Here is a 25,970-nt window from a genome sequence, read left to right as displayed (position 1 = left end):
GTTTTGTTAGTAATATATAAATCTGAAATTCCTCCCGCCTTTTACATTAAGTCCTTCTGCAGCAGGATTCCATTTTTTTTTTTTTTTTTTCTGTAATTTGACTTTGTGGTCTGTTTGTTGTACTTTTATTGAGACGGCAGGTTTCGGTGGAGAAGTCTAATGGTGCCTGGCCTCGGGCTTTGAGGAGATCTTAAGTGCACTAGGCTCTTGCTCAGACCGTTGGTTTGTCAGGATTTTTCAGGGGTGATGAAGGCTGATGGACATTTATGCTTCTCTGCTAAGTCTGTCAAGGACAGAAGCACATTTGATATCAACTTTAGTGAGAATGCTTCAGTTTGGAATGAAAGATGACAACTGAGAAGCTGTCAATTGTCTGCCTTGAGAATGTAGCCAGTTAGAATAAGGAAACGTTTACTATTTTGGGGACGTAATCGTTGTTTTTGCTTGGCTGCAATACAAAGAACTTAATTATAGCCCAGCCATCTAATAAAGCTGTGACTTTAAGGGGCTAGTTCACCTAGAAATTTAAAATTTGTCATCATTTACAAATTTTTGGGTGAACTGTCCCTTTAAGACCAAGCAGCATCATCGTTGGACATTTACATTTATGCATACTGTAGGAGATGCTTTTTATCCAAAGCAACCTGGATTGCATTTAAGGTGAACTTGTTATCAGTTCATGCATCCCTTTTAAGCTACTGGAATGTTCATTGGTCTGAATGAACATGCAAATGGTTGGTGCCAATCAATCCTATTATGACTAACATCTATAATTTAATAGTTATGTATAAATGTCAGTTTTTTTTGGTCTGTGTTTCTGTAGGACTTTGAGTTGGTTTGTTGTTTGGATAGAGGTCATTGTTCATTGTTTGAGTTGGTATCCTGTTAGTTGGTTTACTGTTTCTAGATCAGTTTCCTTTGTCTGTATTCATTAGTTACCATGTTTTTATTTTATTTATTTCCTTCATGTGTCACAACTGTGTTTAATTAGTTACTTCATTTCTTGCCTAGTGTTTTCCCATGTATAGCCCTCCCTGAGTTTCAGTTTTTGTGCTGCCACATGTTTTTCCTGTGATTTTCTTTGTTGCGGATTATCTTCTTTGTTTTTGTTTAAAAATAAAAGTGCTGCAGTTAATTTCCTTTCTCTAATATTGTTTTCCTGACCTGCCGAGAAAATAAATTTTAAATACTCATAACCAAAGCTTCATATCATTCTTACATCTCGAGTGACATCTTTCAAAGACCGCATGATGTCAAGTTTTCAAAATTACCACAATAGTAACGTCCAGGCGATCAACACATTTTTTTTTTTGTTGTAGTGAGCTGATTCTCATCTGCAAAAACATGCACAGGAAATGTCTCAACGAACCCATTTTCCCTGTCCTCTGCCTTGGCCGACCAAAATCCCACTAAACAAACAAAACTAGCCAAGAGATGTCCAATGCATTCCATCAGAAATCACCCCGTGAGAGGGAAATGAAGAATTAGGGGACATATTAGGGGTCAGCCATGATGCAGAAGTGAAAGAACGCATGAAAATTGACGTTGAATCTAGCATGAGGTCATGTTGATGTAGAGGCTTAGCAAAGGCCTGTGTAGTGAGTGCGAATGTGCGCCAACAACACTCCCATAAAGGTGTTGAGGGAGAGCCAGTGAGCGGTGATTTGACGAATGCCGATTCTGCTGATGTAAGGAGCGCTTTAGCGAGCTGCTAGTCAAACTCTCCTGACCTCCTGACCTAAGAAAACAAGCATGCTTCTCTTTGCCGGATCACTTTGTGCTCTTTCAGCCTTACATGGTCAGGTCGTATATATGTATACTTATCACAAACCCAGCTGGGTCAATGAAAAAGCCAATCTTGTGAGATAATGTTGCTGCTAGCATGATGAAGTTGAGCGGTATCAAGTAACAGATGACCTACACGGGTTGCCAAAGACAAAAACTGACTGATGATGTTGAAAACAGAGCAAAATCCTCCAAATACCTGTGGATCTGACGCTAGTCTTCTTTTGTCTGGCTCTGTCTACACTAAATCCAGATACATTTGAAAACGCATCTTTTTCTCTATGTTTCAGCCTCACTGTCTACTGCGTTTTTGTCCTGCAAAAACTGAGCTTTTTAAAGACGCTCTCCCAAGTGGTTAAATTTGAAAACATAATTTTCACATTGTAGTCTGGACCGTGAAAATGGAGCTATTTGAAAATGATGACGCATGTTAAGTCATGTGACGCATCTTATACAGATAGTTTGTGCCTGCTGTGTGTTATTCACTTTCACAGGGTTGCTAAAGATAAATGTTACTTAGTTGCAATCTGCATGCGTCAAAACACGAGGGCGTTTTAGACCACACGCGGAATGGTGATTGAGTGCGACCTGGATACATGTTAGTGTTGAGATATTTTACCAATAAATTGGTTGTGCCAGAAGAATAGCGTGAGAACTTTATTATGTTTCTGTATCATCTCAGTGAGCATGTATTACAAATTTACACATGGCGCCGTAAGAGGATTTTAGCGTTTTTCAAACGAAAAAGTTGTTTTCAAATGTTCAAATGCTTTAATAGACCTCAGTCTTTATGTGTGCGTCTGGTAATAGTAGCAGCGGTAATTGTTTAAGAGTGCCTTTATGGAGTGAACTCTTTCCTTCTAATCAGAAGCATATTTACGTACTAGCACACTCGCCTCAGAAGAATCCTCAGGAATGCAAGGCAGTGGCGCTCACACGTACGTACCCTCACTTCCTTTTACTTTCCACTTCACATGTCATTGCATCCTTCTGAGAGAGCCAATTAAAGCTGATTAAAGTCCGACATCAAAGCAGCCGGTGTGGCTGTAACTCAGGATTCCCTCTTCGAATGTGTATTTACCTGGGCATTGTTAAATGAAATGCATCCTGATGCTTTTACATAAGTGGAACTATACAGTACTTTGCTGTATAGGGGTTGGCTCGGTTTGTATTTGTAAGCTGAGAGGCACTGCGGAGTTAATTTCTTGATTGGCCCTTCCTCATTGCCTGGCAGTGAGTCAGACACAGAAATGCGCTCTCATGGTGAGAGTTTTTAATCATCAATGCTCTGTGTGGAGAGGAACTGGCATTCAAGAAACTCTTACCTCATAATAAAATGTGTTATAAATGATTCCCCATTACAATCGCTCATGCTATTAATAAACCTCTCAGGTCTGGCTTTCTTAAAGCAGATTTTATTACCCTTCAGTCGGAATCCAAACTAGCTGAGGCGCTTGCCTGCAGTTCTTTGCAGGGCTAGTGGTTCTAAGTGAGCAGAAAAGGCATGGGATTTATTTGATACATGTCCCAATAGTCAGTAAGTGTATTCAGCATGGACATAATGTAATTCATAGGCAGTACTCATAAAAAATATATATTGTATTTACAGTAAATCATTTGCATTCATTGTGTACCTGTAGCTCTGGTCTAAAACCTAGTGAGATGCCTACCTAGACGGCATCTTAAGGTTAGTATCTTAAAGCTGTTAAGGCTGTTCCAAAATGTCTATAATGTTTCTAAGATAAGACCAATATTTCTAAGACCAAATTCGAAGGCAGCATTACTTATGTCCTTCAAGAGGTAGGCAATTGCATGTATTGCAACTACTGTAGCTTTTGTGAAAAATACATGTTCATTTAAAGTCCCTGTAAAGTCAAAATTAAGTATGTGTTCTGAGTTTGTCACACCACAGAAAAAGGTGTTATTAGCCCCCCAGCCAAATTTGAATGATAAAGAAAGCTGCCAAGTAAATAAAATAAGCTATCAAAATCTTGAAAAAATGAGCAGTATTATTCTCTGCTCTCAAACGCTGGGGGCGTGTCCGCTGGCTGTGCTGAAACCACGCCCACTCGCGGGAAAGTTGACTCGCGGGCACGCACTGCCGATCATGGCACCAGATCTCGGCGGGACGGGAGAATGGAGGCCGAGGCGGGAGATAGTCGTTTCGGCCCCATTCACCAGTAACAGTGGATTATTAGTGAATCCCAGTTGTCTCCAACGAAAGTTTATAAAACTATCTTTTGTAAAATTATCATTACAGAGGTGGGTGTTGGTGGTGATCCTCAGCTCTCCATCAAGGTGGCTCTTCACAAAATTAATCCACCTCTTCTTGATATGATCGTTTTTCGGAAATTTAAATAAGTACACACTGATCTGTTTTGTAAGTGATCGCATCCAGGTAATACGCATTTCCCATAGCTAGCTAGCAAACTGTAGGCTGCGGCTCCAGTGTGTCATCGATAGTAGGGGCGGTGGCCACCGAGCCACCGTTTTAGCCCCGCCCAAGAAATCAAATTCAAATTCAAATTCAAATTTATTTATAAAGCACTAAATAAAACAACAAAGTTGACCATAGTGCTGTACAAGCAGTAAAATAATGAGCAGAGAAAAAAACAAATAAAAGAAAATGCATATCCATATATCTAAATAGGTAGTATAAACATCATAAAACAGTCAAAAAAACATATATTATAAAAAGGAAATAAATGACACTAGCACCCTTCACACTTATCTTGATCGAACGCTATCATAAAAAAACAATGTTTTCAGATGGCTTTTAAACTGACCGAGTGTAGGAAGGTCCCTGATATATGAAGGTAAACTGTTCCATAATTTAGCGGCGGCGACCGAAAAGCGCGATCCCCTCTAGACTTCATCTTAGACCGAGGAACAACAAGACGTTTCTGAAATTGTGATCGTAGTGATCTCATTGACTTTTGTTCCTGGATTAGATCAGCAATATAAGATGGGGCTAAACCATGTAGAGATTTAAATACAAATAACAAAATTTTAAAATGAATCCTAAAAGTGACAGGCAACCAATGTAATGATTTTAACACCGGAGTAATATGATCGAATTTGCGAGTGCTTGTAAGCAATCTTGCAGCCGCATTCTGGACCATCTGCAGTCTATCTAAAACTTTATTTTGAGCACCATAATATAACGAGTTGCAATAGTCTAATCTCGAAGTGATAAATGCATGAATTATTTTTTCCAGATCTTTCTGGGATAAAAAAGGCTTAATTTTGGAAATCATCCTCAATTTAAAGAAGCTCGTTCTAACGATTTCATTTATCTGTTTGTCAAATTTAAGTGCACTATCACAAATCATCCCCAGATTTTTTACATGATGTTTTCTAAACGGGCTCAGAGGACCCAGCTCAGTTTCAACTGCGTTATCAAGGTCGGAGGGACCAAAAAGAATCAATTCTGTTTTCGATTCATTAAGGCTCAAGAAATTTGTAGACATCCATGCCTTAACTTCATTTAAACATGCCAACAATCTTTCTATGGCAGTGGAGTCATTTGACTTAAGTGGTATATACAGTACAGCTGTGTATCGTCTGCGTAGCAGTGGAATGACACACTGTATTTACGCAAGATTGAACCCAAAGGAAGCATATAAAAAGAAAAGAGAAGTGGTGCTAAAACGGACCCTTGTGGAAGGCCACATGATAAAGGTGATGAAGCTGATGTGCACTCACCCATACAAACAGAGAATCGTTTATTTAAGAGATAGGACTTAAACCAATTTAAGGCATTTCCAGAAATGCCTACACATGTTTCAAGCCGGGAAATAAGAATATTGTGGTCAACCGTGTCGAACGCTGCTGTGAGATCCAACAGCAGAAGAACAGTCACATTCCCTTGATCGGTTGCCAAAAAGATGTCATTAAAGGACAAGTTCGGTATTTTACACTTAAAGCCCTGTTTACAGATCGTTCCTGATGAAATAGAACGGTTAAAATTAAAATTTGGACAGATGCTGCTGTCCCGAGAATTTTAGGTTTCTTTCGCGTTCCCCAAAACCTCCAGAATGGGTGTATAGGTGCACTGGAACAATCCTTCCTAATACGCATTAAACTTTCGTTTACAAAGACGTGAAACTCACCGAGTGGTCAGGGGTGTTCACTGATATGCTCACACAAAAATCGCTGCAAAATATGCTTTCCAACAGGTTTTATCGTAGTTTTTGTCTCCTCCATTGACTTGTATTGGATGTGATGTGAGATACGGTATTACTCCGCGCGGAAACTGAAATGGGGTTGTTTTCTTCTTCTTCTTCTTCTTGTGTTTTTTTTTTTACGGCGGATCGCAAACTGAAATGCCAGTGGTTTGCTTGCAAAGGTGCATTATCGCCACCAACTGGGCTGGAGTGTCTATTATTCAAGCTCTCAACGGAAGAATGTACGGGTGTGAGACGTTTGGAAAAATAGGTCCACAGTTTTACAACGAATGGTAAAACACCTGTTGGAAAGCATATTTTGCAGCGATTTTTGTGTGAACATATCAGTGAACACCCCTGACCACTCGGTGAGTTTCACGTCTTTGTAAACGAAAGTTTAATGCGTATTAGGAAGGATTGTTCGAGTGCACCTATACACCCATTCTGGAGGTTTTGGGGAACGCGAAAGAAACCTAAAATTCTCGGGACAGCAGCATGTGTCCAAATTTTAATCTTAACAGTTCTATTTCATCAGAAACGATCTGTAAACAGGGCTTTAAGTGTAAAATACCGAACTTGTCCTTTAAAAACCTTCAATAACACTGTTTCTGTGCTATGGTGCTTCTTAAAACCCGACTGAAGTACTTCACCGATATGATTTTCATCAGTAAATGACTCCAGTTGAATCAGAACACATTTCTCTAAGATCTTAGCCAGAAATGGAAGTTTTGAGATAGGTCTATAATTGCAAAGAACGCTCTTATCCAGATTTTCTTTTTTCAGCAAAGGCTGGACTACAGCATGTTTACAATACTCGGGAACAATCCCTGAAAGTAAGCTTTTATTTACTATAGAAACCATATATGGGCCAACCGATTCAATGGTTTGCTTTAACAGAGGTGTCGGAACAATGTCTTGAGGAGCAGATGTAGACTTCAGCTTAAAAACAATATTGTTAAAAGTAGAAATAGAAATAGGCTCAAATTGCGATAAATTAACAATGATTTCTAGTGCATTCGAAGGCACAAATGTACACTGCTGTATATTATTCCGAACCTCTGATATGCGATCGACAAAGAAGTGTAAAAAACTTTCACATAAATCAATAGACAAAACAGGAGGTGCCTCTAATTTAGGATTCAAAACAGAATCAATTGTTGAGAAAAGAACTCTCGGATTTTGGCGATTTTTCTCAATAACATTTGCGAAAAAGCTCGTCCTAGCAGATTTTACAGCCCGTTGGAATTTAGACAACGAATCTTTCAACATTTCATAAGAGATTTGCAACTTATCTTTCTTCCATTTCCGTTCACATCTTCTACATTCCCTTCTTAGGGACCTAATTTGTCCATTTAACCATGGAGTTGGTTTGTGCTTTCTATGCACCTGCCTTAGAGGTGCTACCTGATCAAGTGTGTCCAAACAAACAGAATTAAAAATGTTAACCGACTCCTCCACGCTAAAACGGGGTGATAGGAAGTCCGTTTTTATATCCTGCATATAGTCCATAAAAATTTTATTGAAATCCCCATGTATAGTTGATTTTATCGAACGAACCAGTCTCTTTGTAGTACAGGCTTTTTTCGGTTGACATGGAGGGAGAACAGTAAATAAAACAGGATTGTGATCAGCAACCAGGAGATCATCTATGATAATGTCACTGACTGATAAGCCAAGTGACAGAATCAAATCCAGCGTGTGTCCATGGATATGTGTAGGACTGTTAACCATTTGCTGAAGGCCAACAGAGTCAATGAGATTTAAAAAGTCTTTTGAAAGAGAATTTGTTGGACAGCATATATGAATATTGAAGTCACCCAGTATTAATATTTTGTCATATTTCACAATAATATCCGCTAAAAACACAGACAGCTCTGAAATGAAGTTCTTATTAAGTCCAGGTGGTCGGTAAACAATAGCACAAAGCACAGGAGATAGCAGTTGCATTTCAAATACTTGGAGTTCAAACCTTGAGAAGCGCTCAGTATTGAGCCTATTACAAATAAAAATATCCTTAAAAATAGAGGCCACACCGCCAGACCGCCTCCCCTTCCCGTTTCTCGGGGAGTATTAAGAACTGCAAAATTGCTAGGTACCACTTCTCCAAAAACAGACATATCCCTGGCATTCAACCACGTTTCAGTAATAAATAGAAAATCTAAGTTTCGAGCTCTAATGAACTCGTTTAAAATAAAAGTCTTGTTTCTCAAAGAACGGACGTTTATCAACACCAACCTGATTTCTTGTCCCGCATCGTCCACCGAGATACCGTAAGACTGCTGCAGGCCAAGTGGTACAGGGCGAAGATTCCGCAGATTAGCTCCCCTCCGGTAGGGACGCAGGGCACGCCACGGATGGGTCATCACAGGCTCCGCCAGTCCGACGGGCTGCACCCACCGCGGCATCGCTCTCTCCGAGCGCCGACACAGCACCCGGCCGCCGCTCCATCCCCACAATAGCACATCCGCTGGGCAAGGCGTTCTCGGAAGAGAGACCAGGTATGCTTTTAGTTTCACCAACTTTCCTCCCCGTTTTCCACGACGGCGCCGTTTCTTTTCCAGAGGAGGCCAGGGCTCGCGTTTCAGCCAGGTAGGAATAATCAGCCAGGTAGGAATAATCAGCGGCGGCTTAGTGATTGGGAGCCGCAACTCAGCTCTTCCATCTTCAAAATATTTCTCATATGAACTTCGAATATTTAAAAGTGTATGACGATCATAAATCAGTGCGGAGGTAGCGTCATGTATAAACAATGTTGTTAATAAAATAACCATAAAAAACAGGACAGAGAGACGGCACGCCATAAGCACCGGCGCCATCTTTCAAGGGTATAGAAGACAAGGGTATAGAAGAATTAATAAAATATCCTGAACACAGCAATGGTGAAAAACTTTTTAACGGTCTAACTCCACGATTCAGTACTTCACAGTTCACAGTCTTTGTAATGTGTTTTAGCAATACATTTCTAACATTTATAATGTGTTTAGAATTTTTTTTTAGAATTGATTTACAGGGACTTTAATAACAAAAATCACTGATAAAAACGATGACATGTAAAAAAAATTGTTGCCCAGTTTTTGTGGGCTATGTTTTTTAATGCTTATCAGAGTATGTTGTTAGCTTAGCAAAATGCTCAAACTCTATCGGAATCTGCTGTGTCTCAATTCGCATACTATCTGTCCTAAATAGTGTTTGAAATTAGAATTAGTGTGTCTCAAATTGTAGTATGTTGAAATGAGTATTCGGATGATCTTTTATTTCCGGCGGTAATTTGAAGTGCAAATCCATGCACACTCTTAACAGCTAATATTGCCCACAATGGATTGCGCTCAGTTCAGTTCAGAACTACAAATAGGAATTAAAAGTGTTAAACTATGAACATGGCAGATATGCAAGGCTGACAGTTGAGTAGAGAGGTTTAGATAAAGAGGTTTGAGTGATTTGATAATCCGTTAAAGATGCAATCATGACACGATAGTAATGTTCCAAAGTTGCCTACTCTTCTGGGCTCTCAAAAGTATCACAAAAAGTATTCACAAAAAGAGTACTTCTTTAACATAGGAGAGTTGCTCACATATGTGGTTCAATTTCAATTACTCTGTTCTGAAACCCTGCCTATCTAGACAGCATCAGAGAAGTACTCTTTTTGTGAATACTTTTTGTCAAAGGTGCATTTACAATGTCAAAAACATAGTTTTGGCCAAATTCTAAGCCAGCACTGCATATCCTTTGTGAAAAAGGCAATTTCTTGATGTACTCCGACAGGCTCTTTTAAAAAAAAAAAAAAAACATCCAAGATTGTATGATGAAACACTTCAATCAATATCAAAAACTGGTGAATTTAAAACCGATGTTGCTGGCTTTTAGCTTAGCAATATGCTAACATAAAACTCTATTGGAGTTGGCCACTAACTAGGTTAAATTTCAGTTAGGATGCTGCCATAAAAAGCAGCTACTTTTACAGCAGGGCAGCTCAATATATTCTAGAACAACCAAATTGGGGGGAAATTAGCATTTGGTGACGCTGAGGCCAAAACAATAGCAGCAGCAAACCCAATACCCATTGTTTATTTCTTCCTGGCCTGATGCAAACAAAATGGGGAATGCAAATTGATAGGGAGTCGGCCGTAATTACAGACTCATCATTGTTAATCACTGACGCACAGCGCATTCAAACATGTCTTTAAAAGTAGGTTAAGGCAGTTGTGTGTGTCTTTTTGAGTGATGAAATACTTAAGGTTTTGATGAATGTGATGGAGGTCTTGTTGTGTGTGTGTGTGTGTGTGTGTGTCTATGTTAGACCAGCAGTCCTCATTAAGGTTTGCTTTAATGAACACGGCCTCAGTAACAAGAACAATGGGCACTTGTTGCGATCACGTCTGTGTATGTGTGTGTGTGTGATTGCGGCTGCAATGCCACTCAAGTCTGTGACAGGCGTCTGTTAGACCACCGCGGATAATAACGGGCCTCCATTAGCCCAGGTTAGACTTAATGATCGGGAATTGAGTCGCGGTCACCCAGGCACTTCTGAAACGCTATAGCGAGTCATTCAGGATATATGTCAACACAACCAATCTCAGCCCTCTGAATGGGTGCTTGTGTGTGGCATAGGTGTGTAAAAGTGTGTGAGACGGCGTTCCAATGTCGTGTTGGAGTAGCTCCATTGATGCTTGGATTTGTGAAGTAATCTCATTTCCAGTTCAGCTATTAGCTATGATGAGGGACCCTCAACCAAGCAACTTGAAACCGCCCCATAGCTCCAATATTCAATTATTTACAATTTCATGCTTGCCTGAGATTTGTGTTTTTCTTGTAAATGTAAAGATTATGCAGCAGGAGTCCTTTATGCTGAACTCTGAGGTAATGATTTATGCACCTTTTTTCCTTAAAAGGGTTTGTACGCTGTTGCAGAGTGGAAGGGTATATTGAGTTGAGCTGCATGACGGAACGCTTTCTAGGCTTAACTGTGGCAATATTTCACTCGACTAAAATAGAGGAATTTATCACAAAGCTCGCAAAGTCTTCCAAAGCCGAGTAAATATAAGTGACTGCGTGTTTGTTCGAGAGAGAGAGAAAGAAAGAAAAAGAGAGATTTTTCTTGGAACTGGCAGTTACAGCCACATTGAAAGAAAGATTTTTTTTAAGGTTTTCCTGAACGAACTGCACAGCCCTGTGGCACTAAACATAGCCATGGTGAATTTACCACATAATATATTATATGCGACAACGTGGCCGGTATGACTGAGGTTCAGTGTGCATGTGTGTAATACCTGCGTCCTTATAGTTCATGCTGCCGTCTCTTAAGTGTCCGTGGGGGCCACACAGTGCTCAGCCCCTGACAACGCTGGCCTGGAGCCATGCTAATAATAACAGCCAGCAGAAATATGCACAGAAGAGGGGAGATCTGGTAGCGTAGCTGGAAGAGAGAGGAGAGGGGCACGGGAAAGGGTTCTGCACTCACAAGAATGTGTCATCTAAGGAGTCACATAGTACAACATATTCTGCCGCGAACATGCATATCTGTGCACTTGTATGTTATAGGTCATGGTGTGTGTGTACCGGCCACTTTATTAGGTACACCTTGCTAGTACCGGGTTGCACCCACTTTTGCCTTCAGAACTGCCTTAATTCTTCATGGCATAGATTCAACAAGGTGCTGGAAACATTCCTCAGTGATTCTAGTCTATATTGACATGATATCTCCCATTCCACCACATCCCAAAGCTGCTCTATTGGATTGAGATCTGTGACTTGGAAGGCCATTTGAATTTAGTGAACTCATTGTCATGTTCAAGAAACCAGTTTGAGATGATTTGAGCTTTGTCACATCAGACCACATGACCTTCTCCCATTCCTCCTCTGGATCATCCAGATGGTCACTGGCAAACTTCAGACGGGCCTGGACATGCGCTGGCTTGAGCAGGGGGACCTTGTGTGCGCTGCAGGATTTTAATTCATGACGGCGTAATGTGTTACTAATGGTTTCCTTTGAGACTGTGGTCCCAGCTCTCTTCAGGTCATTGACCAGGTCCTGCCGTGTAGTTCTGGGCTGATCCCTCACCTTCCTCATGATCATTGATGCCCCACGAGGTGAGATCTTGCATGGTACCCCAGACCGAGGGAGATTGACCGTCATCTTGAACTTCTTCCATTTTCTAATAATTGCACCAACAGTTGTTGCCTTCTCACCAAGCTGCTTGCCTATTGTCCTGTAGCCCATCCTAGCCTTGTGCAGGTCTACAATTTTATCCCTGATGTCCTTACACAGCTCTCTGGTCTTGGCCATTGTGGAGAGGTTGGAGTCTGTTTGATTGAGTGTGTGGACAGGTGTCTTTTATACAGGTAACAAGTTCAAACAGGTGCAGTTAATACAGGTAATGAGTGGAGAAGAGGAGGGCTTCTTAAAGAAAAACTAACTGGCACGTTATCCTGCTGGAAGTAGCCATCAGAAGATATGTACAGTCATAAAGGGATGGACATGATCAGCAACAATACTCAGGTAGGCTGTAGCATTTAAACTATGCTAAAATGGTACTAAGGGGCCAAAGTTTTCCAAGAAAATATACCCCACACCATTACACCACCAACAGCAGCCTGAACCGTTGATACTAGACATGCTTTCATGTTGTTTACGCCAAATTCTGACCCTACCATCTGAATTTACCCTACCCTTGATTCACCAGTGACCCTTTGTTAAAACATCAGTGCTTGTGTTCTGAGGGTTTGCTCACAACATATGGTTCCTCCTCTCAAACTCCCGAATGGTGCATCCTTGAGTAATGCCTGCCAGTGGGGTCATCCAGCCCGAAGCATAATCTTATTTCTGCTATCTCTTCTGAGGAATGCAACGTCCTTTATTTTGCAGAAAATTTTCATCAATTAATTCTCTTAAAATCTCGTGCACTAAAGAAGAGCACATTCCACTGTCTGAATTCTGGGCTATAAAACGGCCACATTGAGGAAGATTAATACTGATGGATTGGAAAACTGGATGGAAAAAATGTCACTAGCCATGCCGATAACTCTCCTCAGGGAGTGAATGTTTTCGCACAGTTCAGAGATATAACAAATGAGACAAACAAATGGCATGACAGGAGTTGGTTTCTGAGGATGGAGGACGAGTAGAGCATGTTGCATTGCTTGAAAGCCATGACATGGAGTTTACGCTTCATCCTTTTGGCTTGTACTGCTACTATATAAGGCACAACAGGAAGATATTTCTCCCATAGTGATGTTGAGCAGGGCCTTAAATCACTCTGGTGGTTTTAACTATATTTTTTCTTTCAGTTCTGTTGCCATTCTTGTGAGCAGAATTTGATTGACACATTTTACAAGACACATCAGGAACTTTTTAGCTTTATGAGAAATACATTTTTATGTTCCATTAAATGTTCCAGCAAGCTGTAACATATACAGGAGAGAGTGCAACGTAGGGTGTGCTGGGTTATGTTAATTGTGAGAGAAAATGCAGCTTTCTCCTAAATGAGGCCCTCATGCTAGGCTAAATGTAGTATGTAATTGATATTTAGCAAAGCCTGATGTTTTTAATACCTTAATTTGGTGTAGATGGTCTATATGCAGAAACAAACTTTGAGGGATATATCTCCCAAAAAAATTAATGCCGTGTTGTTTAATGAAAATTAAAGCAAATTGGGTCTGTCCAAAATATCAAAATGCACACTTAAAACCACAAAAGTAGTCTGTAGGACTTGTTCTTTATATTCCAAGTCTTTTGAAGCCATGCAGTAGTTTATTGTGACGAACAGACCAATACTAAAGGTTCACACCTCTCTAGCTCTAAAAAAAATTAAAAAAAAAAAAAAAAATGGATTGATGTCTCAAGACCAAAGTGAGACCAATGATGTCAGCATAACATTTTTGTTGTTTATGCAAGTTTAATAGTTTATAGCTTCTGTGGAAGGGAATATTATCAGAGAGTATCAAATTAAATTTGGGCTTGTTAATCCCACAAAGTTATCATATGATTTAAGAAGACTTGCAATAATGTATGGACTACTTTTATGATAATTTTAAAATAATTTTAGGATTATTTTTCTCTTTTTTGGAGCTTGACAGACCCAGAGAATATAAATGGAAAAAGAGCAGCCACTTTCTTCAGAAATTCTCCTTCTGTGTTCCAGGGAAAACAGTCATAGTGGTTTTGAACGATGTAATGGATGAGTAAAGCATGAGTTAATTTTCCTTGCAACGATTTCTCAATTGTCAATATATGATGTAGCTTAGCCTACACAATCGCTCTTATAGAAAAGTATCTCAGATGACATAACACTGAGCTCATCAGGTCCAAACCTCGATGAATGAGTGCTTAAACCCTTAAGTGTTGGCAGGCGTCTAGTTGCATGCTTTTGTGATTTGAACTGGTCATGAAAAACGTTACATGTCATGATAAGGAAGCTAAATGAGTTTTGCTTCATTTTTTTTGCATTACATGCAGCATAGACCGTGAAGCACGCATCAAAAGCTCACAGAGATACGTTCTGCTTCAAAGGTTCAAGGCGCTTTCTGTCACGGCCATCTTCGTGGCTGAAACGTTGGATATTTGGACAAGAATCTTTTTTTCCACTCTGGTCTCTCACAGTTATGTAAGAAGAGACGTAGCTCAAAGCTAAAACCACTCAATCTTGGACAAAAATGCTGGGAGGGAAAAGCTTTTTGTCTTGTGCGCCGTTGTTTGTTGAGGATAGTGTAGAAGAGGGTCGGTATGTGGTTTGGGACGGCTAGTATGCTAGGTATGTTTTGTTGTTTCTGTGAGTAAATTTGTTTGCTGCTACTCGGACGTCACGTAGCGCTATCATTCGCTCTGTGTAATGCAGATAGAAGTTCCCTTCACTCTCTCTCTGTGGTCAGCGTGTTTGAATATGAGGGCTCTATCTGTCTACACAGCATGTGAAACCCTTGGGTTTTTCTTTTTTGTGTGTGTTGCTTACGGGAAAGAGAGCTTTTTTCCTACCATATTTGGTCATGTGGAGCCAAGCCAATAGGCAGCAGACGTTTGATGCCGTACAAGCATCTCAGTTTGGCCTTTTCCCTCCTGCTCTCTTTTTTTTTTTTTTTTTTTGTAGGACCTTGCATGCCGATACTGGCTGATAGTGGTGCGATCTTTGGACGTGCATGAGAGGACCATTTAAAATCAGCATTTTAAAATGCATAGCATGAAAGCTTCTCTGCACCTGAAATGCATTTCCAGAAGCACAGCTGCTGTTGAGCGGAAATAAATGGCCCTGGGTTTAATGAGTTAATGCCTATGAAAATTGCCGAAAAACAAAACATTTTCCCGACATCTTAAACACATGTGCCTCACATTTCTCTTGTTCATTTCTTTGTGTTGGAAAGGAAATGGATTTTTAGTGTAGCAACCCAAATTATTTTACGCAGGTCTTTTAATAACAAATAATAATAGGTCAAATGTATATAAAACATTTTTATTTTAATGAAAAAAAAAACACTGTGTGTATTCATTTATAATACCTATTTTATAGAATTGAGAATTTATTTTAAACAATATGGATTGTAAAAAGAGCTATTTATATAATGTTAAAAATTAAATCTATATTATTAAGGGAATTTTAAAGAGGTATTGCCATATATTTGTGAATATGTTGCATACCCAGCTGGTATATTTTCCCCAAAACATTTCAGGTCATACATCAAAGAGTAAGATGTTTATAATGTTTTCTTAGGACAGCTATTGACATTCACACTGTGTCCCAGAGCCTGTAATTGCATGGCATTGTGGGTAATTGAGCGGTTTAAGACATATTTGGTGTTTGAGCAGGTAACTGTAGACCAACTGGTTGAGAATGATTCAGAGGACATGCAGACGTGTCGGGGAATGCGATCCATTGTCTGGGAATGCAGGAATCTCCTTTTCCAACCTCAAGTGGAAATTCAATGACTGAGGCCTATTTTTGCCCTTGCTTGAATTTTTGATCCCCTCCCTCCCATTTTAAAAACCTAAGGGATAATGTACAGTCAGCGAGTCATTATCGCAGAATAAACCCTGATGTGGTTATCAGAATCCCGACACAAAGCCAAGGTGTCTGGTATCCCCTGAAAGGGTTTATTTTGCTCTAATGACTGGCTGACTGTACATTTATCTTTATTGCATTTAAATTTATTTGGCAGATGCTTTATCCAAAGCCACTTCAAATTAAGGTATATACTGTAGTTCATGCATTTCACCATTTGCGTGCAGCGGATGTATAAGCGAAATCTTTTGGCTACCCATGCCATTGAAATATTCTACTCGTGTGAGATTCATCATGAGCAACAAATTCAGTCACATGTCTCCAAACTTAGGTTAGGTAGGTTGCGTACCAACCAAATTTTCTTCTCTCTCCTCATTTCTCTTATACTTTTCAGAGCTTCTTCTTTTCCCAGTGACAGCCATGAAAAGCAGTTGCTGCTCTTCCTGCCAAAATATCTACTGGATTTATAGCGGCACATCCTGCTCTTTTTCTCGCTCTGTCTATGTCTCTCTCCATGTCTTTTCTTACTTAATCTCTCATTCCTTCTGTTTCTTCTCTAAGGCCCTAGAGTCATAAATGTGTTGATGCATCAGAGAGTCCAAGCTGAGCTTTTGGTTACGTGAAATCGACCTTCAATAAGCCAAACATTGCCAAAGTAATCAAACCAGCATTTGTGCATAGGGTGGTATTACCAACTCACAGCTAGGGATGTCTCGACATTGCAGGGCTGGTGTCCTTCTGTACGACAAGATATTATCCCAGGTTCCAGAATTGCAGGCTCTAGATTTTTATCCCATGTACCAGATTACAATTTTTCTTTTGGTTTAACTTTGTTTGCTTGTGGGTAATATTTCATACTTGAAATCACCACCATAAAAAGAGTACAATTGCTCTGCTTTTGTTAACAATACCATCAGTGTGCAAATTATACAGTTATTTTGAAGGGGGTTGATGTTTTTAAAGACATCTCTGTATAATTGCAGTTTACAAACTGTTGAAGTTAACCTAATACAAAGATTTGTTGTGTACTGATACTAACGAAAATCTGCTACTAGCTAAGACTTAAGCATATATTTATAGCCCAGTATGTATTCTGACTAACTTCTAATCTACATCTTGTGGTTAAATGTTGTTTGAAAATGCTGTTGAACATACATTATAATGTAAAAAATTATATGTACTTTTAAGACCCCCACAATCTTTAGTTTTGACTTGCTTATGTCTACCTGTTATTAGGGAGGTTAGACCCCCCCCCCCCCAATTCCCCCATAATTTGCACACTATGTCTCATCTGGATTTCATTTGTAAGTAATTCCCCATTTGGTCTCTATCAGAGAAAGTATCACTTCCCTTGATCTGTCAAAACTTGAAGACAAACAAACTCAGGTGTCAACTTTAATAATATTAATACTAAATGATATCCAATATAATAGTCAAAAATAAGCCTTTTTTTTCTGTTGGTGACTTGAAGAAAAAAAAAAAATTGGCAAACTGCACCAAACCATAATTTTTCCCTCTAAAATCTCTGAAGCACAGCAGGTTGTCTGACCTTCAGCACATAAACACAACTGTGTTAATGGGGATTGTTGGCCCGTCACATAGAGTTGTTGGTATATTGTACATGAACCTGACCTGGTGCTGGAGCCCTGCCATTACTGTCCTGACACGGTCCTGAGATCTGCGATCGTGTGCCGGCCAATCATTCACCCGGCTTTATGGGACAACTTCGGCTGGCCTCCAGTCACTTTTATTGGTGCTCTCAATTTCCTGCGCATCTCGGCAAGCACACACAACCATAATTCTGCCGTAGGTCTGTAGGTTTGTCATCACTGACGCAGACAGACAGACAGAGGTGTATTGACTGCACAGCAGTATAGATTTCATTCTCCTAGCTCAGGTTCATTTCACAAAGACCTGCATTCCCAGATCACCCTCTTTGATCTCTTTATTTCTCTGCAGCTTGTTGAGTGAACAGCACTCTCGAAATATGGCATGAGAATTAGATTCTCTCTCCTCTTGTCTCCTGTCTCTTGGTTTGTTCTTATTCGCTCACTGGGATTTTTGAATTTCTAACTTTGTATTAAGGGTAAGAAGGAATATTGAGGATTAATACATTAACATTCCATGAATACTACATAATAAAGTACTGTATGAGAATATATATTTAAGAAGAAATAAAGGAAAAAAATGTTGAGCAACTGTCAGTGAATCCAGATGGAAAAGCACATAGCTGGCATACCTGCAGTGTCTTTTAATGAGGTGGCAGGTGAGCGAGGTGTGTGTACCTCTGATTGGCTGCTGACGCTGCAGATTTCTGGGATACCTTCCTGCACCTGGCTACAGTTCACCCTCTCGCACAACCTCAAAAACGTCCCACTTTTTAACAGGCCTGAAAACGTTTTCTGATGATTCGTTTTTCCTTAGCATTGACTTCTTCTAAAAATGTTGACGTAACCCATTCTTACGTGTTCTTAAAGGCAGCATGAAATCCAAATTTACTTTATGATGTGTTACTGCATGTCGTTTCACAGAAAAAAGTGTTTCTTTACAATCTCACATCAAAATCCAATAACCTTAACTGCTTTTTATTTTCTACAAATACGTCATTTTAAAGAATGTGCTGCGAAAGCCATTTCATGTTGATGTTAATATGAGTTTGGGATTGTCCCATTTGTTTGTTTACTTTGGCTGCACAGTATAAACATCTTCCTTTTATGAACGAATAGTGCAGTCAATATAAGTGCACATCATGACATTTTGATGGTTACACATAGATTTACTTTAAACCTCTTCCTGTAGGAAAAAGGCCATTTTATCTGGTGCTTAATACCACATTGTTTCATGGTGAAATATACACCACATTACAGTAAAACGCTTTTTAATGCAACATGTCTGCGCAGCTCCTCCATTTGTTAAAATCTTGGCCAGAGAAGACGGTCTGAATCCTGACTCCCGCTGCGGCCGCGGAGAGTGTGTTAGCATAAACTCTGATAGCGAAGCCAGTCGATGTTAATGGACCTATATTGACAGACATGCAAATAAGGGTGATGGTTTATGTTGGCAACGCTCCACTCTCTTCTTGAGCCGTAAATTTAGTCTCTCTCAAGTTGTCCAGAGTGGCCGAGGTCCAAAAGACGGTGGGTGGTAGATCCAAACATTTAGTTATTTAATCCTTTTGGCAGTGGGGTTGTGGATCACATCAGCTTTGGCTCTGGTTATAAAGAACAGTCTTTACCTCAACATTTATCTCAGAGAACTACGAGCATCTCACTAATGGTAGATTGTTAAGGCTAAGTGTGTTGACATTAATGAGTTTGTAATTATTTTTTACTGCAAAGCGGGTACGAGGAATTTCTTGCGGTCAGAGGTGGATTACATTTCAAACCGTGAAACTCTGCTACAGTACATTACTTGAAGGATTAATGTTTCATCAGTGCACGTTATTTCAAATAAAATAAAAATGCATCAAAATGTTATCAAATAATTTTTTCTCATGGTTTTATTCAGAAATACGAAAGTAGAATCATTTCATGTTGGCATGTTTTCAAAAGCCATTTTAGCAAAACCAGTTTAAATCAAAATCAGTTTTCCCTCTGCCATCATTTTTAGTTTTCTTCATTAGTTGCTCCCTTTTCCCCACAGAGTTTAAAGAGAGCCAAAGCTGCATCGTTCGTGTGGTTTGGCACAGGCATCCGTGTGTACGTTCGCGACCTAGAGAACATCACAGACGGAGGCTCTAAGACTGCATTCCCATGGGTCATTGCTGTGATGAGCTTTGATGAAGGGTTAAGCACCGCACTTATGAGGAACATAGTAATTTACCAGGTGAATGTGTTATTACAGCCATTACAACGCGTGCTCTCTAGACAGGAGGCGTCTCCCTGCTCGTTGGGGGAAGCCAGACCCCCGTTATGAAACATTCAAGAGGGAAAAAGTGCAACGACATGAATGTAGGGACGCCTAGGAGGCTTGTACGCTAGCTGTAGCCGCACACGGGTGGTCCTTGAAAGGAAGAGGCAAATCCGTTTCTACATTCTTTCTCTGAAGACAGGGCCTTATTGTCAGTTGTGCACGACGCTAGTACACACCACGCCACCAAAACACAAACACTACCTGAATTTCAATCATAAATTTAGTATGTGAGGTCAGCATGTGTAGTCATCATCGCTGCGAGAGCGTGATTCAATTTGAGTTGATCGTACACAGTTGTGACAGTTTTATTGAGCTGAGTCAGTGCTGTTTGCTCAAGGGCTCAGATATGAAGAGCAGCCATGCTCCTGCAAACAGAAGATCCAGCTAAAGATAGAGCACATTCCTGCGGTTCGCGAATGCGGGCACAGCGGTTCTGCCTGATAAGGAAGATCGGCTCGATCTCTTGCTCTCCACTTCTCACTCACATTCCTTGCTTTCCCTCTCCCGCTGTTGTTTTAGTTTTTTCCATTTTTCTCTCTCTCTCTCTCTCTCTCTCTCTCTCTCTCTCTCTCTCTCTCTCTCTCTCTCTCTCTCTCTCTCTCTCTCTCTCTCTCTCTCTCTCTCTCTCTCTCTCTCTCTCTCTTGCGCGCGTGCGCTCTCTCTCTCTCTCTCTCTCTCTCTCTCTCGCTCTCTCTCTCTCTCGCTCTCTCTCTCGCTCTCTCTCTCTCTCTCTCTCTCTCTCTTTCTCTTTCTCAGCATTATGTGAATATGGAGGAGGGGTTTAGGAGGAGAAGTGTTTCCTGTTCTTTCTCTTTCTCTCTCTTTTCTTGCACACTTTGTGTGTGTGTGTGTGTGTGTGTGTGTGTGTGTGTGTGTGTGTGTGTGTGTGTGTGTGTGTGTGTATTTGTGTCCAGCAGTGTCCAGCAGTAACAAAAAGTGATGTTGCTAACTTTTTAGTTACAGGACAGTTAAGCTATGCTAAAAAGTGTTGACTTTCCAACAACCAGCCACATTTCTCACTAGAAAAATGCTAAATTGTTGTTTTATTGTCAGTACAACCAAGCATGCTGAGGCAATAATCAAACAGGCTGTCACTCAAGTAGCATTTTTGCTGGGTCGTTCATGTAAATAAAGTGGTTCAAAAAATGACGCAGTGATATTTTACGCTATTTTCACTTGTATTTAGTGTAAATTTCAGTTTAATGCTGAAGTGATATTCACCTAAAAAATTGTTTGGTGAGATTGAAAATATCAAATTCCATAGAATCAATATTTTAACAATATTCAGTTACAATTTTACTAATAATATATACTAATAACTATTTTTCTATTCAATCCTGTCTGTATTTTTTCTATTTTTCACTATTTTTCCTTTTCTGTTACAGCTTTAGTACAATAAAAAAATTTTTTTTTAAAAATCATATTCCACAGTAACCGGTATAATATGTGAGCTCTGCTACTGTGTTTTGGATTCTGGTTGTCCTATTCTTACACCAATTAACTTATTTTCACTTATTTCCTGTGATAGCTTGAACAAATATTGCCCCTTTAAATAGCTTCAATGTAGTTAGCTAGTTTTTATTAGCTAATAACTTTTTTTTAAATCTAAAATTTTCAAGCAAAAAGTCTGCAAGTGTTTTCATTTTTAAACATGCTTTCCGCAAGCGAATCCCAGCTAACCAGCAACAGTGCCGTGATCACAAAAGAGAGGGAGGGAACGAGAAAAAAAAAAGGAAAGGAAAGGAATGGAATGGGCAATAATTGGGAGTCGGGAAGGGAAAGAGCGAGAGAGGGACAGTGTCGGAATGGGAGAGAGAAAGAGAGAAAGGAAAAGGGGGAGAGAGGGAGGAGGCAGACCCGTCGGCCGTGATTGTGAGTTTGCACCATAATGGGAGGGAGAAAAATGGAGGAAAGTAGGGAGGGTGAAAAAATGGGAAAGGAAGAGGCCGGCTTTGGCCCAGCTGCAGCGAAAGAGAAAGAGCCTGAAATACTCTTTGAGTTGGAGTGTTATCGAGACGAGAGAGAGAGTGAATGTCTGCTATGTTTTGAAAGCTAAAATGTTCCAGAGGTCATCATCACTAAAGTGAAGGTAGGGCGGTCTGAAGCGTCACAGTGCTGAGATTAATGACAGCAGCTCTATATCTCCTGGGTGGGCTGGGTTCCTCCACTATGTACCCTGCAGTATATTTAGTCAGAGTCTTTCTGCTTGACTGAGTGGACATCCTGTGCTAACATCTTTTCCTCACCCATTCTCTCTCCCTCTCTCTCTTTTTTTTTTTCTTCATTCTTCCTCTCTCTCTCTCTCTCTCGATGATCTCTCTCCCACAATTTCCATTTTAAGTGGTATTATGAAAACAAACTTGTGATCTGTTTGATGTCGGGCTGAGAAAAGATCGACTGTAAATGTCTTGCATATGGGAATGCGTGATTTTTGTGAAAAGGTTAACCAAATACTCACAGCAGCTGTGGAATCCAGACGTACTCAACCGTATTCAGATTCTGTGAGTTTATGTAAGGTTCATGCGTGAGACTAAAAGACACACATGTTCTGTTGTTTCGCAGGGTCATACTCTCAGGATTGAAGCATGGATGATGATTTCGAACGGCGCAGGGAGCTCAGGAGACAGAAACGGGAGGAGATGCGTCTGGAAGCCGAGAGGTAACGTGGGCGTCATTAATGCTCGCTTTGCACCGTAAACCGAGGGCTGTTAATGAGGTTGAGATCATCAGATTGATTGCACAGCCACTGCTTGTAAAGATTGTTCACCTTGCTAAAACATGACAGCTTGCAAACTGTGTGACTGCTCTGTGGCCAAATGAGTCTTTGTGCATTCGTGCAAGATTTAAAAATGCTTTTTAATGTGTTTTCTGTTCCAGAATCTTTTTTGGGGGATTAAGTGAACGCTCAGTTTTATTAGATATTATTAAAGAAGGCAGTTGTGAAAGGGATAGCTTGCCCAAAAACTAAAGTTCTGTCATCATGTACTAACCCTCAAGCTGTTCCTATTTGATTCTCTTTTATCTGTGGAACACAAAATACCAAGAATGTTGATGCTCTTTTTCATATACTGAAAGCAAACATTAGCTATGTTTCCATCCATAATGTAACTCTTGTGTAAAATTGGAATATTGCATAAAAAATTTGTGAATAAAGCAGTTTCCATCCCATGTGTTCAAGAGAAATGACAAAGTGACCAAATCGTCACTTCCTGGGATATTAGCGCAAAATATCTGTAATAGAAATGGAAGTTACTTCAATCGGGGGTCTTTTTCATACGTCATAAATGACTGAACAAATGACACAGTCATGTTATCTTGCGTTTGGATACCTGGTGTTTGGGAATGCTATCGCGTGAGAGTTCTGGGAGGTAATTATACCCAACCATTTTGATGACAGACTTTGGCTCTGGTATTTCAGAATGATCAACATTGAGATATGCTGTACAATGAAATTTATTCTGTAAATGCATTTCCATCATAGTTTATGCGCATGTCATCTTATTGGATTAAAAAAAAATCCATCTTAATTGAGCGCAAGCATTTTTTTAATGCACATTTTTACAATTTATGCATATCTTGGTTTCCATCCAGCAATTTATTTTATGCAATATGATATCCCAAAATGTGACTTAAAATACGTGGATGGTAACACAGCTAGTAGTGACCAGGGGATGCTATATTGAATAGCAATATAGCTATTCAAACTATATTCCAATTCATATGATATTATGTTTCTTTTCTTTTCTAAGGCCATACAATAACTTTATGTAAGAAAGAGACAACAAAGTTGTAGTTTGTGATTTATCTTTGCATCTGCTGCGGCTCTTAAATATTCAGATATTGCTGCATGGAGACATATTATACCAGTGTCAGTGGTGGCATCGATCACATCAAATGAATTTTAATATACTGAAGTTTGAATGCAATATGGGGACGGTGGTGAAAGGGAAGATTTTCAGTGTAACAACATAAATTTAAGTTATCAAATGGAGTCATATGGACTACTTCAGTGGTTTTGCTTTTTTTGTTATTTTTGAATCTTGACAGCATTTGTCTCTATTTTCATTTGTGTGGAACAGAGAATCCTGGACACAATTCAGTTGTTTCGACTCACTAACATTCTGGATTGCAAACTATTGGTTATTAATGTGGCGAGACCCGCAATTGGTAAATTCAGCCATGGCTCTTATAGTTTATTTTTGTGCATTCAAATATTATCACAATTACAATAGCGTAAGATTCATAAATGTATGCTCCTGCATGTTTTTCCTACATTCCTAACTCTTAATCATTCTTCTCATTGTGGAAAAAAAATAAGAAAAATGTGAAAATCACAATTTGTAAGTAATCACTGTTTGAATGCTTTTGTGGCCCAAAGATTGCGCTATCAGCTCCTTTTTCTTTTTCTGTGATGATGGAGTCTGCTACAGAAAGCCGGTGTTAACGTAACAAATATTAAACATCAACGGACTGGCACTTTTGTGAGCCGCTTGACCATTTAAGGCAACGTGACGCTCCCATAAAAACTGGAGGCACTGACCCAAATAGCCCTTTTGCATCAGGCTAGATGTGATCTCTGAGCACTGTGCATTTCTGCAAACACAGACAACAGCTGTTTCTTGAACATTTATGCCCCTGTCAAAAAGAGTTATGGGTAATGCAAATCAAGCTTATTATCATACCAGGAGAGCATAGGATTGCATGAATCAGCTCTAAATCAATATCTTTCAGTAACAATTATTTCTATTATCATTGGCTAGGAAGCTAGACCAGAGTAACTTAGTGTACAGTTAGTTTCGAGTGTCAGCTTCCCGTCTGCAACGGCTTTCCTGTTTCCTCCAACCGTGTTACCATGAAGCAGGAATGCTTTTCTTTTTCATGATTTAAGATATATGGGACATTTTTCACCTAATCGCAGGGCGGAAGCGTAAAGCCGATGACGCACAGATTAGGGACCATTATATTTTACAGCATAGCATAAACCAAATGCTTTTTTTGGCTATATGTTATAAACCTCTGAATGGGTGGAATTGGGTTTCCTATGCCAAGTATCGCATTTGGCAGAAAGTTACAAATGCAACCCGTTCAGCTCTGCGACACAATGTGATCTTGTGTTTATGTTCTTGTGGAGAATTTGGCCCGCTCCTCTTTGCCTGCTCGAGTTAGTGATAAAAGATTAAAACGCTCTATTAAATTACTTTCATTATGCAAAGATGCTGTAACAATCAATATTTACTCTTTGGCAGTAATTGAACTAGTCAAAACCATGTGTTGTCCTGTGGGCCCCGTCCATTTCGGCCATCATCACCATGCACGTCGAAGACAAAAGTCAGTTTTCGATGTACATAATGATAAGCGTTGTCGCTTTGCCAAATGTCTCTACATTAGAAGTGTTTACTGGCAGTGATTTGGGATGCTCTCCGTCTCCAGACGGTCCTCAGTGCAAGCAGAGGGACAGCGGGCAGGCAGATGTTGGCTCGGCGCTGATGCGGAAAAGCAGAGAAAGTCCGATAACGCATGTACACGCAGGAGCAGCTTGGCATCCGAGTCCAGCTGCTTTTCCATCAGGCGATGATGGCTTGATGTGCGCCAGTCTTTTTCTTCTGGAAGACGTACCAGTGTTTCAACTGCTGAAAATGACAGGAGAGGAAAAGTGTGCGAGAGAAGGAGGCTGTGTGTTCTGTCTTTTGTCTGGACTGTATGCATTACTTTTAACTCTAAAATATGCTACACCTTCACATTAGATACACTGTCAGAAATAGGGGTACAGTAGGAGTCCATTTCTGTCCCCCAAGGTACAATCTACACTAACGTACCCCATAGGGCTTATTATTGGACCTCAAGGTACATATATGTACCTTTTTGAGGGTCAAAAAGTATTAAAATGTACATATATGTACCGTTTCTTTTAAAGGTTAAGGTACAATATTGTACCCTTGAGGGTACAGCCCCAGTGACAAGCCATTTGTACCCATTGTACCAACAATTATGTACTTTATTTTCTGAGAGTGTATGATGCAAATACAGCGTTCCCATAGACAAAACTGTCTGATGCTGATTGCATAGAAGATGTAAATGCATTTGTCAATATCGCAAACTCCAGTCTGATTGTCTGACTGCT

At 39.9% G+C, this 25,970-nt stretch overlaps 1 protein-coding gene across 15 annotated transcripts in view; it reads left to right on the top strand.

Annotated features, from left to right (window-relative positions):
• cald1a (caldesmon 1a) overlaps nucleotides 1-25,970 on the top strand; it is a 57,930-nt gene that overhangs the window by 5,952 nt on the left and 26,008 nt on the right. For 6 of the 15 annotated variants that reach the window (XR_013820809.1, XR_013820810.1, XR_013820811.1 and 3 more), the window contains exon 2: nucleotides 22,412-22,508. Coding sequence is in view for 9 of the 15 variants with exons in the window: in XM_079868420.1 (XP_079724546.1) it covers nucleotides 22,435-22,508 (74 nt within the window). In the remaining 6 variants the exon portion in view is untranslated. Of the gene's footprint in view, nucleotides 1-19,579; nucleotides 19,763-21,741; nucleotides 21,939-22,038; nucleotides 22,291-22,411; nucleotides 22,509-25,970 lie in introns of those variants that run through there. The other 9 variants (XR_013820813.1, XM_079868427.1, XM_079868422.1 and 6 more) reach the window with 6 other exon arrangements.

The sequence above is a fragment of the Squalius cephalus genome (genome assembly GCF_949319135.1).
Source record: "Squalius cephalus genome assembly, chromosome: 4".
Classification (NCBI taxonomy): Eukaryota; Metazoa; Chordata; class Actinopteri; order Cypriniformes; family Leuciscidae; genus Squalius; species Squalius cephalus.
The sequence above is the reverse complement of the archived record's forward strand: the minus strand, read 5'-3'. Positions and strand labels throughout refer to the sequence as shown.